The sequence below is a fragment of the Haliotis cracherodii genome, unplaced genomic scaffold (assembly GCF_022045235.1).
Source record: "Haliotis cracherodii isolate W230 unplaced genomic scaffold, xgHalCrac1.p SCAF_23, whole genome shotgun sequence".
Taxonomy (NCBI): Eukaryota; Metazoa; Mollusca; class Gastropoda; order Lepetellida; family Haliotidae; genus Haliotis; species Haliotis cracherodii.
In genome coordinates, this window is record NW_027266279.1 from 5,448,350 (window position 1) to 5,467,240 (window position 18,891).

The following is an 18,891-nucleotide window of genomic DNA, read 5'->3' on the forward strand; positions in this document are numbered from 1 at the left end:
TATACATTTAAATTGTCAAATTGTCTTGACATGATGAGTATATTACTGATAGATCCTTCTGTACTGAACGTCGTGCTATGGCTGAAAGCCTTTGCGACGTAAAACTTCATATTTCCATTCCATTCCTTTTGTATTGCTTTTGTATTTTTATACTACAACTGCTGCCACTGTGGTTATTACCACTGTTATTACAATACCTCTATTACATGTCAAGCATCATATTAGTTATCCAATAATAATATAATGCGCTGTACAGCTGTAAATGATATTGTTTATCTGTATGTGTATACAGTGGCCTTTCATACAATAAAGATTGATTGATTGATGTAGGTTTCAGCTTTAAAAACACTGGTTTGGGTATTTTCTTAACCTTAATCTATTTCATCCTATCCAATATTTAATAAGTCTTATAAAATATACTACTAATAAGGTGGATATCAAAGGCGACAGTATTGGGGAATCGACATACAACGCCCTCCTCTATCAATGCAACTTGGGGATAGTCAAATTTCTTTATTACTCATTTTTCCTTAACAGTTTGTTCAGATATTTTATATAACAGACACTTGTCCAAGTTATCTTGATTGTCACGATCAATCCCATGCTTGTACAGTATTTACAACCTCAAACTGAAAGATATTCATTTCTAAAAACTGTTATGTTAGTTTAATCTGTATTAAATTCCATATCCATTCAATCATATTTTGCATTTTTTCAGATACAAAATACATCTTGAAAATATTTATTAGTATATAAATGCAGTACTAATTCGTTACTAAAAGTGTAAAAATGTATCAGGCATCCTTGTCTGATAACGCAGGTAATACCCAAGAAATATAATATGTTTGTCATTATTACACACAACCGATTGCTTTTATTTGACTATGTATGCGATATAGAATACATTATGTTATTATAAAACAATAAACAAAATCTTCTGTATTTACCATGACGAAAACCATTCTAAATTTCATATAATGTTTTAGAATAAAATTAGTAAAGAATTAATAACATTAATAAAACATCACTGACATAATAACGTAAAAACGTAAAAAAATGATGTAAATAAATGGGTAATACATGTTAAGGCTTGCCATAGCCCCTCGTGAGACTGGGGACAAAACCGTATATCTTATCGGACTGCACAACGATAAACACATAATGTCACGTCGTAGAAACCTTGGCGCCTTGCTATTTATAGCTCAGGTTTCCGAGGAACACAGTGCCGCTCTCAACTAAGAGAAACTGCCTTTCCCGGGAAATGTGAAGTGCACAGGTTTGTCTGATGCAATCGGTAATATTAAAACTAGACGACGTGTGAGTGGGGCGGCAGTTTTCCAGTCAACTTCAGGCGAGTCGACACGAACATGAGCACCGGTGAGTAAAACCACACAACTTCGTATCAACCTTCTCAGTATTTACTCGTTGACATTCCGGGATCGGGCGGTCAGGCGCGCTAACGTGGTTGATGCATACCATCATATCCGACTAGTGGAGATCGATGCGCATGATGTCAATCACTGGATTGTCTGGTTCAGACTCGATTATTACAGACCGGCGTCATACAACTTGAATTGCGAAGTTAAATCCAACAAAACGAAACTACTGATTTAAACTGAGTTTGGTTTAACGCCGCTTTTAACTGTATTTCAGTTATATCACAGCGTACTTGTCAGCTGACGGGGTGAAAGGCCCTGGTGACGCAGGGCATGGGGTGAATAGTGCTGACGCAATCACTGACAAAACCGTACGTTTTTGGATTGTTATTTCAGGAGACATCTACACGTCAGAGAAAAGGGGGGACGACAAAGGAGGGGACGGTACAAAGGCGACGCCCTTCAAGACAGTTCTCCAGGTAGACTTTATGTAAATTTGAATTATTTTCCGATAATTTGAAAGTTAGTGAGTGAATAAGGTTGATAACGTATTTTGTGGGAGGAGAGCCCGACGTGATGCAAGTGTTAGACATTATTGTCGTTTATTATCGGACAGCCATCATTTAGCTGGAATGTCGCTGAGTGCGGCGTTACACACACTCACACACACACGCATGTCTCAAGAAAGTTAATTTAATTGAGTCTGTTGTATACAATAAAGAGATGATTATTACCATCGTGTGTCATATGTTCGCATAATATCATTTTATTACGAACATATGATATAATATACTAATATTAATCTTATTTTATAAATAATATTTAATATTACTCATATTTACTAACACACTCTGCTTATGATCTCTATGCATCTATATGTAAGCATGTTTGTACCATATAATAGTCATGTTAATATTTCAGGCTATGCGCCATGTCGGAGGAGAGCCGTTCCCCACGATACACGTGGACGCGCGAGACGAGACGAGATCGACTGAGGTAAATATACTCATACATATTTATAGATATAATGTTTAACAAAACATTATTTCTCGTAAATATGAGATAATACAGCGTAATCTACAACGATTTTAAAGACACAGATACTGTTCAACATGGATACTGATGCTAATTAACAAAAAAAGGGTACAACTGACAGACCCTACAGTTCCTTAGGATATTAACAAACACACCACATGATAAAAAGGTACGTATAAACAGAATGCAGATCTTAAATAAATATTTGTCATTTCAGGCTTATGACGTCATTTCAAAGTCTCAGTACAAAAAGTGTTTGAAACTTTGGCAGAAGGAGCAAAGCAGCGCAGAAAGCAGATCGACCAGAGAGGTACAGTATTGCTTTGGGGCAAATATTAACTCGATTATTAATACTGTACGTTACTAGCACTTAATAGAGACAAAGTAAAAAAACTAAAATTGATAAAAAAACCTCTTCCCACTTTAAATTGAATCGGTATTTAAGATTATTCACAAGCAAGTATGATCTAAATTTTTCAGGCAAACATACCCCATCTGACTACATAGTGCAGAATGTCATGATCATCAAATAATTATAAACAATGGTTAAACTTGCGATTTTACACCAATGTTTCAAAATAATAAATCAACAAAAGCGAATGTAATTACGTGTACAGTGACTGCTGAGCAAATCTGCAATAAATATTAACTAACCAGGTTTTGAGAAAATCCCTCGAACCTCAGAAACAACTTCTGTGTTCAGACGTAATCCATTACTTCCGCGGGCGGCACTTGTGTGTTGGGTTGTTGTTCATTATTCAGACATATCCTTGCCAAGCGTTATCTATACAGTACCATGTGACAAAACACTCGTTGTGCTTGGGAACAGCAGTGTCACCTGCTGCGTCTTCAATTCGTCACCACTCACAATGTATACTTCCGTGACCTACAAGAAGACATTGGTATTCGGCCAGTCCAGGAATGGCACGGGTTGGTGGCGAATGTGGATTTTCCGTGAATCTGGAAAAACCCAAATCACACTGCATTCGCCACCACCAGCATATTGCCACACACAAAACGACGGCATCCTATCCCGTCTGCAGACACGAGAAGATAATGGATCGCTCACGTCCGCACTGGGTCACCGTGCATTCGTGAACAATTCGTCCCCTCCCGCTACAAGCGGATGACCGTGTTGTATGTCACAGAAACATGCGAGTGATGACGAATGCGTGGCGTGTTCTGATCCAGCTCAAAATTGAAATTCAGGTCCCTGATAAAGGGATTAGGGCTGGGGGATTATATATAGTCTGGTAGAATGCCCTTAGGCTACCTATAAGGTTAAGATCACGGTGAAGGTCAGTGGCAAAGCATGTTTGTCATTTTCAAAAGTCATATGTCACATTCCTCTGCATCACGTGATGAGAACCTGATATCAGTAACATGTCACGGTTACTTACGTTCAATGAATAGTATAGCTATATTTACATTCTCTTTTTTGACAATCTCATTAAAATCAGATGTTAGTTCTCGCTACCGCTAAACAAAGATCTGATGACATCCCATTACGGGCCACGTCAGACCGACCTTGCGCGAACTTTAACCGACCAATGGAATGACCAATCAGAAGGCAGCTTTCTCGTGCTTTACGGCACTAATTTCAAATTTGCGTCTTCGCTTCGAAATGTATTTTGACAAATTCTCGATTACAAATTTGAAACCTGAACAAAAGAATATTCTTGAATGACTAATAGATGGTCTAGATTGTATGGATACAGTCGTTAAACCCGAGTTATAGTTTTCGAGGCTGCATGATCAGAAATCACATTCCGGCTGTCACTTTCATAATCTGGTAAGCGATGCTCCGTAATGACCCGTAATGGAATGTCCTCAGATCTTTGTTTAGCGGTAGCGAGAACTTAGGTCTGATTTTAATGAGATTGCTTTTTTGAATTCCACATGTGGACATCATATTTTTAATTATTTGTTTCAAGAATTTTCGGGAAAGATTTATTCCTTAGACAACGAAAGAAAGATTTATTCCTCAAGTTGTTCCTAAGAAACCGTTTCCCCAAACCGGTAGTGATGTCATTAAACTTGAAGTGCAAATAATTTCTTAGAATTATGCAGTCAGAGGCAGGGGACTTTACTGTTTTAGAGTAACTTGAAACTCTTGTGAAGGTGTTGCTTCTAGTCTTGTAAGTACTTGAAAATGAATATTTAGTTCGAACCCACGATCATGTTCTGGCATGCCGGAATGCACAGTGACTCTAGTGTGTTGAACTGATGGTCTGACCGTGTTGCAGGCGGAGGACGCGATGCGGACGGAGAAGAACCTGGCAGAAGCCAGAAAGGTGACAATAAAGATGGATGCCAGTCTTCCAAAGCCGAAACAAGTGAGTTAGATCACCGACTAGGTGCCCACACCGATACTCTACCACTTTGAGCATAATGTCAGTTCTTGGCTAAACCCTCGGAGAATACGGTTTGATGTACCCCTCGTACTTTTGTTTGTCCCCACATTGCCAGACGACAATTTGTTTAACGTTTAATCTCTTTGCATCATCTACTTGTAATGTCAATGTTGTTAAAGATTACGCAATACCGTTTCGCTTTGAGGAGTTTGAACTGCTGAGATTATAGGGATCGACGAAATATCTTTTGACATGTCGGCAAGGGATTTGCTTTTAAAATAAAAAATATATATTCCCGAGAAACTGGAAAAAATTGTTTGTTGTCACATTTTACTGAAAATTATGTTTGCTTAACATGTTGGATGTCTTGGAAAAAATCTGCCCTGAAATGGTTTGAGCACAGGCAAATTATGTTTTGAAGCAATGACCTGTCTCAAACAAAACTCAGTCTATGTCATAGGCTTAAACTATTCGTTGCCCCAGCTGTCGAAGACGCTCATGCTCTCCCATGTATTATCTGCGATATCAAAACACCATGCCCCGTGCTGTTGTCTTCGCATGTGTATTCCAGTCTGTTGTTGCAGATACGGATAAGGGAGGCTACTCAAAACCGCAATAAAAGGGTCAAAGTTCAAGGATGGGTACATCGCTTGAGGAGGCAAGGTATTATGTAAACAGTGGAAAACAAGAAAATTGTATAAGATTATCGTAAGGTTCAACTCATTGGCAGAACTTGATAGTCGATGGATAGTATGTTTTGTTGTTTAACGCCGCACTCAGCAATATTCCAGCTACATGACGGCTGTCTGTAAATAATCGTGATTGACACCATGAACATTGATCCACGCGAGCCTGACCACTAGATCCTGTTAGTCGCCTCTTACGACAAGCATTGTCGCCTTTTACGGCAAGCATGGGTTGCTGAAGACCTATTCTACCACGGATCTTCACGGGTCTGGATATGGAGAACATTGAGTAAAATGTATGTAAATAATAAACACTTGTTGCATCTCATAGAATGTGGTGTTAGGTGAGGTGAGGTGAGGTGAGGTAAGGTGAGGTAAGGTGAAATGGGGTTAAATGATGTGTTCAAGATCATTGCCTTTAAACAGCAACGTGCCGGGGATCGAACCACTAACCCGTCGCTCACTGGGCAGGCGCTCTACCACTAGACCAACCTGACAGAATGTATTTACGAACAGAAAACAATTTGTTCCATTTCAGGAAAGAACTTGATGTTTGTGGTGTTGCGAGATGGAAGTGGGTTCTTGCAGTGCGTGCTACATGACGTACAGGTAAGTGCGACGTACCAGTTAGTGTGGTTTACAGGTAGGCAGACGTACTGCCTACATGACGTACAGGTAGGTTACATGTTAGAGTGGTATATAGGTGATAAGACGTACTGTCTACATGACGTACAGGTAGGTTACAAGTTGGTGTAGTATAAAGGTGAAAAGACGTACTGTCTACATTACGTACAGGTAGGTTACAAGTTGGTGTGGTATAAAGGTGAAAAGACGTACTGCCTACATGACGTACAGGTAGGTTACAAGTTGGTGTGGTATAAAGGTGAAAAGACGTACTGCCTACATGACGTACAGGTAGGTTACAAGTTGGTGTAGTATAAAGGTGAAAAGACGTACTGCCTACATGACGTACAGGTAGGTTACAAGTTGGTGTGGTATAAAGGTGAAAAGACGTACTGCCTACATGACGTACAGGTAGGTTACAAGTTGGTGTAGTATAAAGGTGAAAAGACGTACTGCCTACATGACGTACAGGTAGGTTACAAGTTAGTGTGGTATACAGGTAGGCAGACGTACTGCCTACATGACGTACAGTTAGGTTACAAGTTAGTGTGGTATATAGGTGATAAGACGTACTTTCTACATGACGTACAGGTAGGTTACATGTTAGAGTGGTATATAGGTGAAAAGACGTACTTCCTACATGACGTACAGGTGAGTTGCTAGTTTGTGTGGTATATTGGTGAAAAGACGTACTGCCTACCTGACGTACAGGTAAGTTAGTAGTTGGTGTGGTATAAAGGTGAAAAGACGTACTGTCTACATGACGTACAGGTAAGTTAGTAGTTGGTGAGGTATACAGGTGAAAAGACGTACTGCCTACATGACGTACTGTGTAGCTTGACTTCTCCATGTGGTACAGGGTCGCTTCACCTCTTGCAATCAGGAACTATTGATTGATATTGGTAGTAAACATGGTATTATGTTAAGCATACATGGTCCAGTGGCTTGCTTAACTGCTACTAGGCATGATACATTTAAAACCTTGCGTACGTACAGATAAGCATGACGTGCCCGTTGACGTGCTGCACAGGTAAGCATGCCGTACAGGTTCGCACTACTCAATCACCGATACCGGTAAGCATGACGTGCCCGTAGACATGCCGCACAGGTAAGCATGCCGTACAGGTAAGCAATAGTCAATCATCGATATCGATAAGCATGACGTACCCGTAGACATGCCGCACAGGTAAGCATGCCGTACAAGTAAGCAATAGTCAATCATCGATACCGATAAGCATTACGTGCCCGTAGACATGCCGCACAGGTAAGCATGCCGCACAGGTAATCATTAGTCAATCATCGATAGCGATAAGCATGACGTGACTATAGACATGCCGTACAGGTAAGCAATAGTCAATCATCGATAGCCATAAGCATAACGTGCCCATAGACATGCTGCACAGGTAAGCAAGCAGCACAGGTAAACAATACTCACTCACCAAACCGATAAGCATGACGTTCCCGTAGACATGCCGCACAAGTAAGCAATAGTCAGTCATCGATACCGATAAGCATGACGTTCCCGTAGACATGCCGCACAGGTAGGCATGCCGTACAGGTAAGCAATAGTCAATCATCGATACCGATAAGCATGACGTGCACGTAGACATGCCGCACATGTAGGCATGCCGTATTAGTAACCAATAGTCAATCATCGATAGCCATAAGCATGACGTTCCCGTAGGCATGCCGTACAGGTAAGCAATAGTCAATCATCGATACCGATAAGCATGACGTTCCCGTTGACATGCCGACAAGGAAAGCATGACGTACTGGTAAGCAATACTCAATCATCGATACCGATAAGCATGACGTGCCCGTAGACATGCCGCACAGGTAAGCATGCCGTACAGGTAAGCAATAGTCAATCATCGATACTTATAAGCATGACGTACCCGTAGACATGCCGCACAGGTAAGCATGCCGTACAGGTTAGCAATACTCAATCACCCATACCGATAAGCATGACGTTCCCGTAGGCATGCCGCACAGGTAAGCATGACGTACAGGTAAGCAATACTCGATCAATAGCTGAGACTCCATATACTGTGCGCATGTCATGATTATCATGTTCCGGTAAACAGAACGTACTAGTGATAAAGTGGTATTGGTTTGATTGACGTGCTGATGCATAAACGAATGTGAGAAGGCATGCGTGTTTATTATATGACGTGTATTTCTAGTGTCAGACCTACGAGGCATTGACTTTGGCGACAGAGGCTACCGTTACCGTGTACGGCGTCATCAAAGAGTTGCCACCTGGAAAGACTGTAAGTATCAAGGGGTACAACTCCACCCATCCTTCATTTTCATGTTACAGATGTAATACAATAACACATGCACACATGCACATGCACACACACGCACACGCCGTTTGTCTCTGTTTACTAAACGATCACATCACCTATCATGGTGCTAGGGTATCCCTGTTGTCCATGACAATTAACACTCTCAATTTGAAGCCTTTCATCACTGTGGTTGAGTGAAAAACATTTTAATTTTACCCGATTTGATTATCATGATGTAGAGGAATGATATTTTTGAATGTGTTTTACTTCCGTAGTGAAGGCAACGTTAAGTGTTCATACACTCAAGCATATAAATGATAAGACATCGTGGTCCACACAAGTCACATATCTATTGGTGTTCCCATTGCAGGCACCTGACAGCCATGAACTGGATGCAGACTATTGGGAGCTGATTGGAACATCCCCGGCAGGGGGCGCTGACAACCTACTGAATGAGGTATAACAACAGACTCTGCTCATAATGTACACTCTTAATCAAACTGAGGTTATACAATGTATACTGTAACAACGAAATGAAATAACACTTTCAGGATACTTTAGTAAATCTGTCGTATGGTATAATGAAAAATCCTTTGTTTTTGTAACTTCTTTTGAGTATAGTATACCGTATAGTAATATTTACCGATATTCGAGAGATATTTGCAACATAAAAGAAATAGTTTTCAATATTTTTAAAATCAAAATACCGACAACATCTGTTGAATACAAATAATACACAACCACAGCTTTTTACTCTCATTTGTATGGGGATAGGCTTGTCGGTCAAATGTTTATCATGAATTTATCTAGTGTTTTACTATTTATATATTTAATGTGTTTTATGTGTGTTAATTATATATGTTTGTTATATGTATTAATAATATGTTATATGTTTACTGTGTGTTTGTTATTTGTTAATTAAATGTTGTATGTGTTAAATTTCTTTTAAGTGTTTATTTCTTTTTTGTTTTATTTTATGTGTTTATTCATGTGTTTATTGTTTTGTTTATTATGTGTTCCTTGTGTAGTGATTATTTGTTTAATAGTGTGTGTATATTATTTGTTTATTAAGTGTTTATTGTGTGTTTCCCCCAGGAGGCCCATGTGGACGTACAGCTGGACAACAGGCATATGATGCTGAGGGGGGAAAACGTGAGTTATACTAATTGCGAATTTATCCACCTTTTGATTGATTTCTTGTTTTGTGGAAGACAAGATGACAATGGGTTACTTGGAAAAGCCAGAAGGGATGAAGGTCTCAGATGTTTACCACTTGTGTGACACCCAAGAGCAGGCGCATGGCGATGACAAACCTAGAAACATAATTAAGACGAACCGGGATTCGAACCCACCATTGTAGGATTCTGACAAGCAGGGGAAGCAACAATGCACATGTATTTCATTACAGAAATTAACTGAAAGAAACTCGGCGTGAAGAAACAGAAATTTGAAGGGTTCAGGCAGCTCCTTAAAATAAGTAAATAAAGATTCCACTTTTAAAAGTAACTGTAGCAGCAGTGGTAACAGGGGAGGCAAGATGACCCTTCTTGTCTTTAAACAGAGGTGCCTTCAGGTGCAGGGTGTTTTTTGTTTGAAGAATTTTACTTAGTCTAACAAGTAGAATGTTGCCAAACATTTGCTGACTGAACCCGTATTTATCCCTAATCGTGATGGTGAAAATGCGACAAGAGACACACAGACACACACACAGCGACACACACACAGCGACACACACACAGCGACACACACACACACACACACACACACACACACATTCCCTTGACCAACAATGTCCTGCAAAAAAAGTAGTTTGGCTCCACTATCTCTTTTAACCAGGGACCCCTACTCCCACCACGCACACACATACACATACCTTCATCTGTTTCAACACCATTTGCTGTTGTGTTAAGTGTGCACCATTTCAGTTAATCGGCACTATGTTTCAGACGTCTCGGGTGATGAAGATGCGCTCTATCATCATGCAGTGTTTCAGGGACCACTACCAAGATCGGGGCTACTTTGAGGTTGGTATATCACTGCAGAATCTCAGTGATTGTGTTTCTTATCGTGTTGTGGACAGACCTGCGTATAAATTCACATTGAGATCGGCAATTCAGACACAGACAAGATTCATTTCACTGGGAAATGTGGAGATTTTACAAACGCTTCCAGAAGTACGGATTTCGCACTCTGTGCCGTGAAGCCCCCATGTCATTCATCCTATCCTGAACGCAGTAAGTCGTTGCTCGTCGTCTTGACTTCATGTGATACAGGATGCTGTGATATAGATGTCTGACCTCTCACTCTTACACTCCTGTGTGTGATGACCTGAGATCTGAATATGACGGTCTACTTTCCTGATCATAATTCATTGATATATTTCTCGTGCTTCTGTCGAATACACCTTCGTCTGTGTCGAAACGCTATGGTTTTAGAGCGTTTAATACTTGTTCTTTGATCTTATCTAGTTAACTTTTTGAGCAATCGCCTTTTTTATTGTGGAGGGTCATGCAAGGTATGAGTAAGCAGTAAACCGGTTGACGTCACTCATCTGTTATGTATTAGTGCGCCACTGCGATCATTATGTAGCGGCTATAAATTTTCGAGTCCCGTGGTTGGATTCGACCCACGGACCTTCTGATCAGAGGTCGGGCGCCTTGTCCACATGACCAAAGAGGTTAGCCCAGTCAGCAAGCTGACAAGGTAAGGATGTCATCTGTGGGACGACTCCACGCCCTGCTACAATGAGAAAAGACAAAATGTGCATCGATTCGCTCGTTAGATTTGTTTTGAAACTACTCTTGAAACTAAGATAAATGGGATCTGACAGACACTCGTTTAATGATATCTATCTATTTATCATGCTCCAAATTGGGCCTCCAGCACTGTATGCCAGTCGTATAAGGCAACTTAAAGGATCGGTTAGTCAGTGTTGGTGATTTGGTTGAATGCGAGTCATCAACACCCCGACATCGTGGATCCCTGCTTATAATATCAATCACTGGTTTGTCTAGTCTCGATTAATTAATGGACGCCGTCATATAGCTCCCATGTGTACTAGTGCGGTGTTCAACAACAAACAAACAAGCTTCTTCGTGGTATTACAGGTGACTCCCCCGACCCTGGTACAGACGCAGGTGGAAGGAGGGTCGACGCTTTTCAAGATCCCCTACTTCGGGGAGGAGGTTCGTGCTGTACAAGCTTGTAAACTTGTTTTTACCTGACGAAACTGAAACTTTCTGATTGTACGGAGAAATGAAAACAAGCATCAAAAGTGTCTGACTTTGTCATTGTATTAGATGTACAGATGTGTCTGACTTTGTCATTGTATTAGATGTACAGATGTGTCTGACTTTGTCATTGTATTAGATGTACAGATGTGTCTGACTTTGTCATTGTATTAGATGTACAGATGTGTCTGACTTTGTCATTGTATTAGATGTACAGATGTGTCTGACTTTGTCATTGTATTAGATGTACAGATGTGTCTGATTTAGTCATTGTAATACAGAAGATTATAGTTTATAGCCACCCTACTATTTGGCTGTAGGGAATTTCAGGATTAGATTGACCTGATGCAAAGAATAAATCACCCACAGACCAAGTTCTGAATGACAAACAATTTGACCTAATGACCTATGTATAACAGTGTACAACTTGTATACACTGTTCCAAATAGGCGATGATGTAATGTCATTAAAATGGGTACATAAGTAACTCTTTTAATATTGAAAAAATGTACGAAAATGAAGTAAACCTGAATATAATGAACAAAGAAAATTATGAACAAAATATTTCTTATCTCTGTCGGGCAAAGACTGACACTGCATTGTTCTCCAGGCTTACCTGACCCAGAGTTCCCAGTTATACCTGGAGACATGTCTGCCCTCTCTCGGGGACGTCTTCTGTATCGCCCAGTCCTACAGGGCAGAGAACTCCAAGACAAGACGCCACCTAGCGGAGTGAGTACCAGCTGAGTGTGAGAGTCTAATCATATTCCTCCATCGCTGCACCAGATTTTTACCATAGTGACCTTTTTATGCGAGTGTATCTTACAACGCACCCCTTGCCCGAGGTATATCCACATGCCTTTTGTCTTCCTGAGTATTTACAGCACCAAGTCATCATAATAATATATTGTTTCCACATTTTCAGATCCACATGTCTTTTGTCTTCCTGGGTATCAGCACCCAGTCATCATAGTATTATATTGTTTCCATATTTCCAGATACACATGTCTTTTGTCTTCCTGAGTATTTTCAGCACCGAGTCATCATGATATTATATTGTTTCCACATTTTCAGATCCACATGTCTTTTGTCTTCCTGGGTATTTTCAGCACCAAGTCATCATGATAATATATTGTTTCCACATTTTCAGATCCACATGTCTTTTGTCTTTCTGAGTATTTTCAGCACCAAGTCATCATAATATTATTGTTTCCACATATCCAGATACACATGTCTTTTGTCTTCCTGAGTATTTTCAGCACCAAGTCATCATAGTATTATATTATTTCCATATTTCCAGATACACACACATAGAGGGTGAATGTTCCTTTATCGACTTCGATGGCTTGCTTGACCGACTGGAAGACTTGGTGTGCGATGTCGTGGACAGAGTGTTGAAGGGCCCTCACGGTCAGATTGTATACGAACTGAACCCAGTAAGTAGCTGACGTTCATATGTCAATAGGTTCATGCTTGACACAACGTAAATGAACGTTTCTGTTCAGTAAGCGCTGTCCCTTAACTTGTCAACATAGAATACAACAAGCTACATGTGTTTTTTCATTCGTGAAGGACTTCAAGCCGCCAAAGAAGCCATTCCGGAGAATGCAGTACACTGAGGCTCTGACGTACCTCAAGGAACACGACATCAAGAAGGAAGACGGCAGCTTCTATGAGTTCGGAGATGTACGTAACACACATCATTGCGTTCGTCTTCGTCTGAAAGCAATCAGAATATTTCAAGGAAGGTATTTAATAAATGCACGAAACAGGGATATAGCAGAGACTTCTTTTGTCGTAAGTTTGAACATTTACACAAAGTACTATGTTCTTTCCACAGGAATCCCAAGTCCTGATTTAATATCGAAAAGTAATTATTTTTAGTGTCAATGGTAGTTTCATGGAGAGGGGTGTTTGACAATAAAACCAACTACCCCTCTGCAGCACTTCCATTCCTCAGTGTTGACAACAGGCATACCTCTATGTTGAGTGAGTGAGTGAGTCACATCGGCAATATTTCAGCCATATCGTGACTTGAACAAGTTATAGCATATATCAAAAAACTGTCGTCAAAGGACAGTACAACAACTAGCAATACATCACAGATTATAACTTTAAAACTAGTTTTAGAACAATAAAATGTTTGGATTATGACTGACGACACATCATAAAAACAGGCTATTGATCACAAACAACTAAAGTTAGGCCACAATACCAGGGACCATGGGGACTTACAGTACCTTTGCTACCTGCATGGACCCCAGCAGGATTTAGACCATCCCTTCAGTTATTGGTGATTATGGAGAAATTCTCCGTAGTATTTCCAGTGCAAGCTATAACCCTTGATCATCTGTTACCCTCTAACCATCCATATTTTAATTAAAAGGAAGCGAGGTAGCCCAGTGGTTCAAGTTATTCTGAGTTCTGTGTGTGGAGTTACACCGATGCTAAAACACTAAATCCGTGTACACCCCCTTTCTTCCATGTTTAGGATATCCCAGAAGCACCTGAGAGGAAGATGACCGACCAGATTAACGAGCCCATCTTCCTGTGTCGCTTCCCAGCTGAGATAAAATCCTTCTACATGCTGCGAAGCCAGGGCGACCACAGACTCACAGACTCGGTAAGGCCACAGCGGGCGGTAGGGTGGCCAAGTGGTTCAGTCGTTTGCCAGTCACACCGGACACTGTTTCGATACTAACTGCTGCAGTGATGTGATTGCAGCGAAATGCATTGTCTGAAAGAAATACGTTTCCAGTCATATTTGTGTTTATTTCTTGTTTAAAAAGTTCAGGATTGATTGGGTAAACCAGGTTAGCTGTCAAACTCACCAAAGCTTCCCAACGTAAAAGAGACATGTTTAATAAATAATATTCCGTCAGCTTATCATGCCATCGGCTGCAAGTAAAATTCGCGGGCATCAGGAACCTGCATATGTTATGAACGCCTTACACTACGACTTTACTCTTTACATTTACTCAGGTTGACCTCCTGATGCCCAATGTGGGGGAGATAATCGGTGGGTCCATGAGGATATCCGGTCAGGATGAGCTGGAGGCTGGGTTCAAGAGAGAGGGCATTGACGTCACGCCCTACTACTGGTACATTGACCAGGTGAGACAGCACTCTGGCATTATGTTTTCCCCGTGGGGACCCACAGAAAGAATGTGAAAGTCAAGCAATCTATGATCACAGTAATGTAATTGCCTCAGCAATTGGTGAGAAACTTTGGAATGTCTGCTGACCACACATGCTGAAAGTTGTATTACAATCAAGATCTTTCTGGTCAGAGCCGACATTTTCGGCGAATAGCACTGGGGTAAATATGTTCTCAGCACACAGCTGGTCGTACGATGGTGTACGTCAGACTGGGTGAAGTGTTTTGATTCCGTGCCACCGTTCCCCGATTGCCTGGATCGTTGCTTAACTTTCATTCACGGGTTTTCCTGATCCAGATTTGATTATTTACAGGCTGCCGTCATATTGCTCAAACATTGCTGAGTATTTAGTGACAGCTGAACGTACTCGTAAAATGTCCAACTTTGTGTGGTATTGTTTTAATTTGTATGTCTTGTATTGACATTTTTGTCTCATGGTACATGTGTTTACACATGATTTTCAAAACAATTTCAACTGGGTAACAAAAATGTTTGGTGTTTTGGCTTGTCATAAAAGGCGACTATGCTTTTCGTAAGTGGCAACCTATGGAATCGGGTGGCCATGGTCAGACTCGCTGACTTGGTTGATGCATGTCATCGTATCCCATTTGTGTGGATCGATGGTCATGATATCAATCAGTGTATTGTCCGGTCCAGACTCCATTAATTACAGAACGGCATCATATAGCTGGAATAATGCTGAGTGCAGCGTTAAACAACAAACAAAGTTAATACCTGTGTCACACATGGCCGATGTGACAGGAATATCATAGCGTGTTATGTATTTGGATGACACTTGCAACACCTTTTCCCCAGAAGATATTGCCTGGAATGTCCAAGTGAGACAGCCGGTGTATTTTCCCGGTGAGGACGCAAGTTAGAACAGGTCCTCAGCAATCAAACAAAATAAGATCAGGTGGTCAGGCTAAAGGATTTGTTCTGATTTCGTGTCATCCCTTAAGATATTGCCTGGATTGTCGTGCCCATCGCATGTTACACGTTTCTGGTGAAAGTTCACACTACCAGAGGGGTACAATGTGTTCAGCTGATGTCTCCCGCCGTGATATTGCTGGATTGTTGCTTAACGTGGCATATAGTAACTCATATGCACCTGTTTCAGAGGAAATACGGAACCTGTCCCCATGGGGGTTACGGTCTGGGTCTGGAGAGATTCTTGTGTTGGCTGCTGAACAGATATCACATCCGGGAAGTCTGTCTGTATCCCAGATTTGTCGGCAGGTGCAGACCTTGAGCGAAGTGACATTGGAGCACAGATATATGTAGGACACGTTTCACTGCATTCTGTTTGTTTGTTGCAAGTTTGTGTCATTCTGGTAATCAGTACACTGTTTGTAATTTTTAACAGCTTCCTTGATGTTTAGATTGGGAAAATACCACCCATTATATTCTTATACATCTCAGACTATTGGTCACCGCTCGCATTGTCACGGTAACCTACTCGGCAAGGCGTCGATGATTTATTAGTATTTCATTTCATTAAGGTTTTGATTTTTCCGTTGTTAAATCTTAATCACTTTGATTAAAAAGGGGGTTATTAAAATATCGGCCTAATTTCATAATTTTATTTTCTGTTCAGTCAAGCCTTCCGAAGTATCTCAATGAATGCACATCAAATATTTAATCCTTTTATATACTTTAACTTTTATATGTGGTTTTAAACATGATAGAATATGAAACAGATTACATATTCTATCAACAGATACTTCCTTAATATACATATAAATGCAATAACAATTAAATAACGCTTTGATTGTGTGTCAGAATCTGTTTAAACAGTGTGGTGTTAAATTATATCCAGGCGCTCTCAATACAACTGTTGCCTACATAATGTATCGTGACCCTATTGAATAAACAATAAACATGTTTATATCACAATCAATCTGTGTTTGTGTGTGTGTTTCTGTCAGGTGATAATGGATCGGTCATTTATTACAGATGGTGATTGACCTTCACCCCCCCCCCCCCCCCTTCGTCATGTCCCGGGGTGGATCATTGTTCTCGCCATTGTTTGGTTTCTGGGTTTTTTTATCATTTATAACGAGTCGTCGCCGAAACGTTGCTGTGTATTGTAGGCAGCAATGTACAGTAACATTCACTCACTCACTCAACCACTCGGAGATGATGGCTCACGTAGCCGGTGAGTGCCGCGTTAAACAAACTTGCGCCCTATTACTACCGGGTCTACGTTTTACTGAGATAGGATTCTCCGGGTGTAGGGCTTGGTATTGCCTATCTTGGAACATAAGAATGTTAAAAGATTATTGCCTCTATGTAATACTCCATGCATTCAGTAACTATTTTTGGATTCCTTGTCTGCTGAATCGGGCTCTACTGCACACAATCTTTTGTTCTTGAACTGTCGATCGGTGAAGATGAGCACGCGTCCGAGACACAGCTCTTTAAAGCAAGTGTATGACTGCCTGAATATGAGTGAATGAATTTGGTTTTATGCTGCTTTTAGCAATATTCCAGCAATATCACGGCGGGGGACACCAGAAACAGGTTTCACACATTGTACCCATGTGGGTAATCGAACCCGGGTCTTTGGCGTGATGAGCGAACGCTTTAACCACAAGGCTACCCCACCGCCCCCATGAGTGTCTAAAAAAGGTCACATGCAGGTGTAACTGCCTGTCAGTGGACCAGGCATTTCTGCATGTAATTGTAATATACTTGTTATCAAATGACATCAAATGTAAAAAAAATAATTAAACGCTTAAATATGGAGAGAAATGTACGAAATTTAGGCGAAAATTAGCCGATTTTGTACAGCGAATTACGTATTTGTACGTAAATGTTTTTTCAGAAACATAATTTAAGTATCTTTTTAAAGCTTATTCATGTGTGCCATCGTTTTGAAATGTCTACTCTTTGGTAACTAAGGTGTCACGCCCTGGGAAGGAGCTTGTTCGGTTTAAAGTCAAAGGGAGACCACTCAATCAACTCAATCAAGCATATGCATTTATCTCTGTGTTTTGTGGTGAGCATAGACTAACATTTAGTCTCTGAAATCACACAATATCCTTCTTGACTCTAAAAATAAAAAAATTCCCTATGCTGATTCATGATGACCACATGTGTGGAGATCAGCCATCCCAGGTCACACTGGTAATCCCCCCCCCCCCCCCCCCCCCCCCCAATTACGCCTCTCCCCACTGCCACAGATGTATTTTGTTACAGTAAACCTAGATGGGAGCACTACCAGTGCTAGGCTGTCATCTGAACAAGATTCTCTGATATGATAAGAAAGGGACTTAATTACCGTTCGCTATTTCGACCAGTCCTCTCCCCAAAATGACATGACTGTGGAATAGAGCTAGCTTGAGCTGGCTAGACTTGCTTTTGTATGCATTTCTAGATTATTATTTTTTCATAAAATAAATATATTCCACGGTCATGGTGCAGGACTATGGTGAGCAGAAAACACGCTGATTGATCACTAGCGATTTCAATTTCATTCGGGTCCACCCGGCGTTTTCCGTTACCTTCATACTACATAGATACGAACTTAGGATAAGATTTATGGATGAACAACTTCTTCATTAAAATTAGGACCGTCGTTTCGGTGTAGGTTCCAACACCGTTACCAAGCAAGTGAAACATAGATGCGACTCTTTGGATTTGAGAATCCGTGCCGTTGATGGTCAAAGGGAACTAACTGTATATAATGTTTACCATTTTCTGAACAGATTTACCTCCCTTTGGGACAAGGGATATAATTCTTGGTTTGTTGTACGCGGTAAGCTCCCTTTGATTGATGACTGTGTGTGAAGTTTTTAAGTGAAGACACTGTGCGGAATTCAAGCTCCTCACAGCGATAGTGCGTTCCCGGGGCTCTCTATACTATCGCTGCCACCAGTCAAAACTCCCCACTGTGAATAGGTGGCCACAACCATGCTTGGAGTTGAACAAACAAGTGACGACTGTCGTGACGCCGAATACACTTATCACTGCTAAATTACTTTCTTCGTTTGTCAATTTGAATTTCTGTTTCATTAAAACTATCGTGTCATTGATATAGTAAGAATGTACGGGAGAAGTTGGCGGATTTTCCGTTAGTCTGCAATCTCGAACCAATTGTTAAGTGTTTGATGCTACCAGACTTCATAACTACCAAGT

General features: G+C 40.7%; 1 protein-coding gene across 1 annotated transcript; it reads left to right on the plus strand.

Annotated features, from left to right (window-relative positions):
• The first annotated feature begins 1,228 nt into the window (after positions 1-1,228).
• Positions 1,229-16,651, plus strand: LOC139471636 (asparagine--tRNA ligase, cytoplasmic-like). Its single transcript, XM_071254038.1, has 18 exons — positions 1,229-1,377; positions 1,773-1,855; positions 2,298-2,372; positions 2,629-2,721; positions 4,658-4,747; positions 5,350-5,428; positions 5,990-6,060; positions 8,259-8,345; positions 8,734-8,820; positions 9,459-9,515; positions 10,310-10,387; positions 11,471-11,548; positions 12,204-12,325; positions 12,894-13,029; positions 13,166-13,279; positions 14,085-14,216; positions 14,576-14,707; positions 15,872-16,651. The coding sequence occupies exons 1-18, from the start codon at positions 1,368-1,370 to the stop codon at positions 16,001-16,003; spliced, it is 1,656 nt and encodes a 551-aa protein (XP_071110139.1). The 5' UTR covers positions 1,229-1,367; the 3' UTR covers positions 16,004-16,651.
• The last annotated feature ends 2,240 nt before the right edge of the window (positions 16,652-18,891 follow it).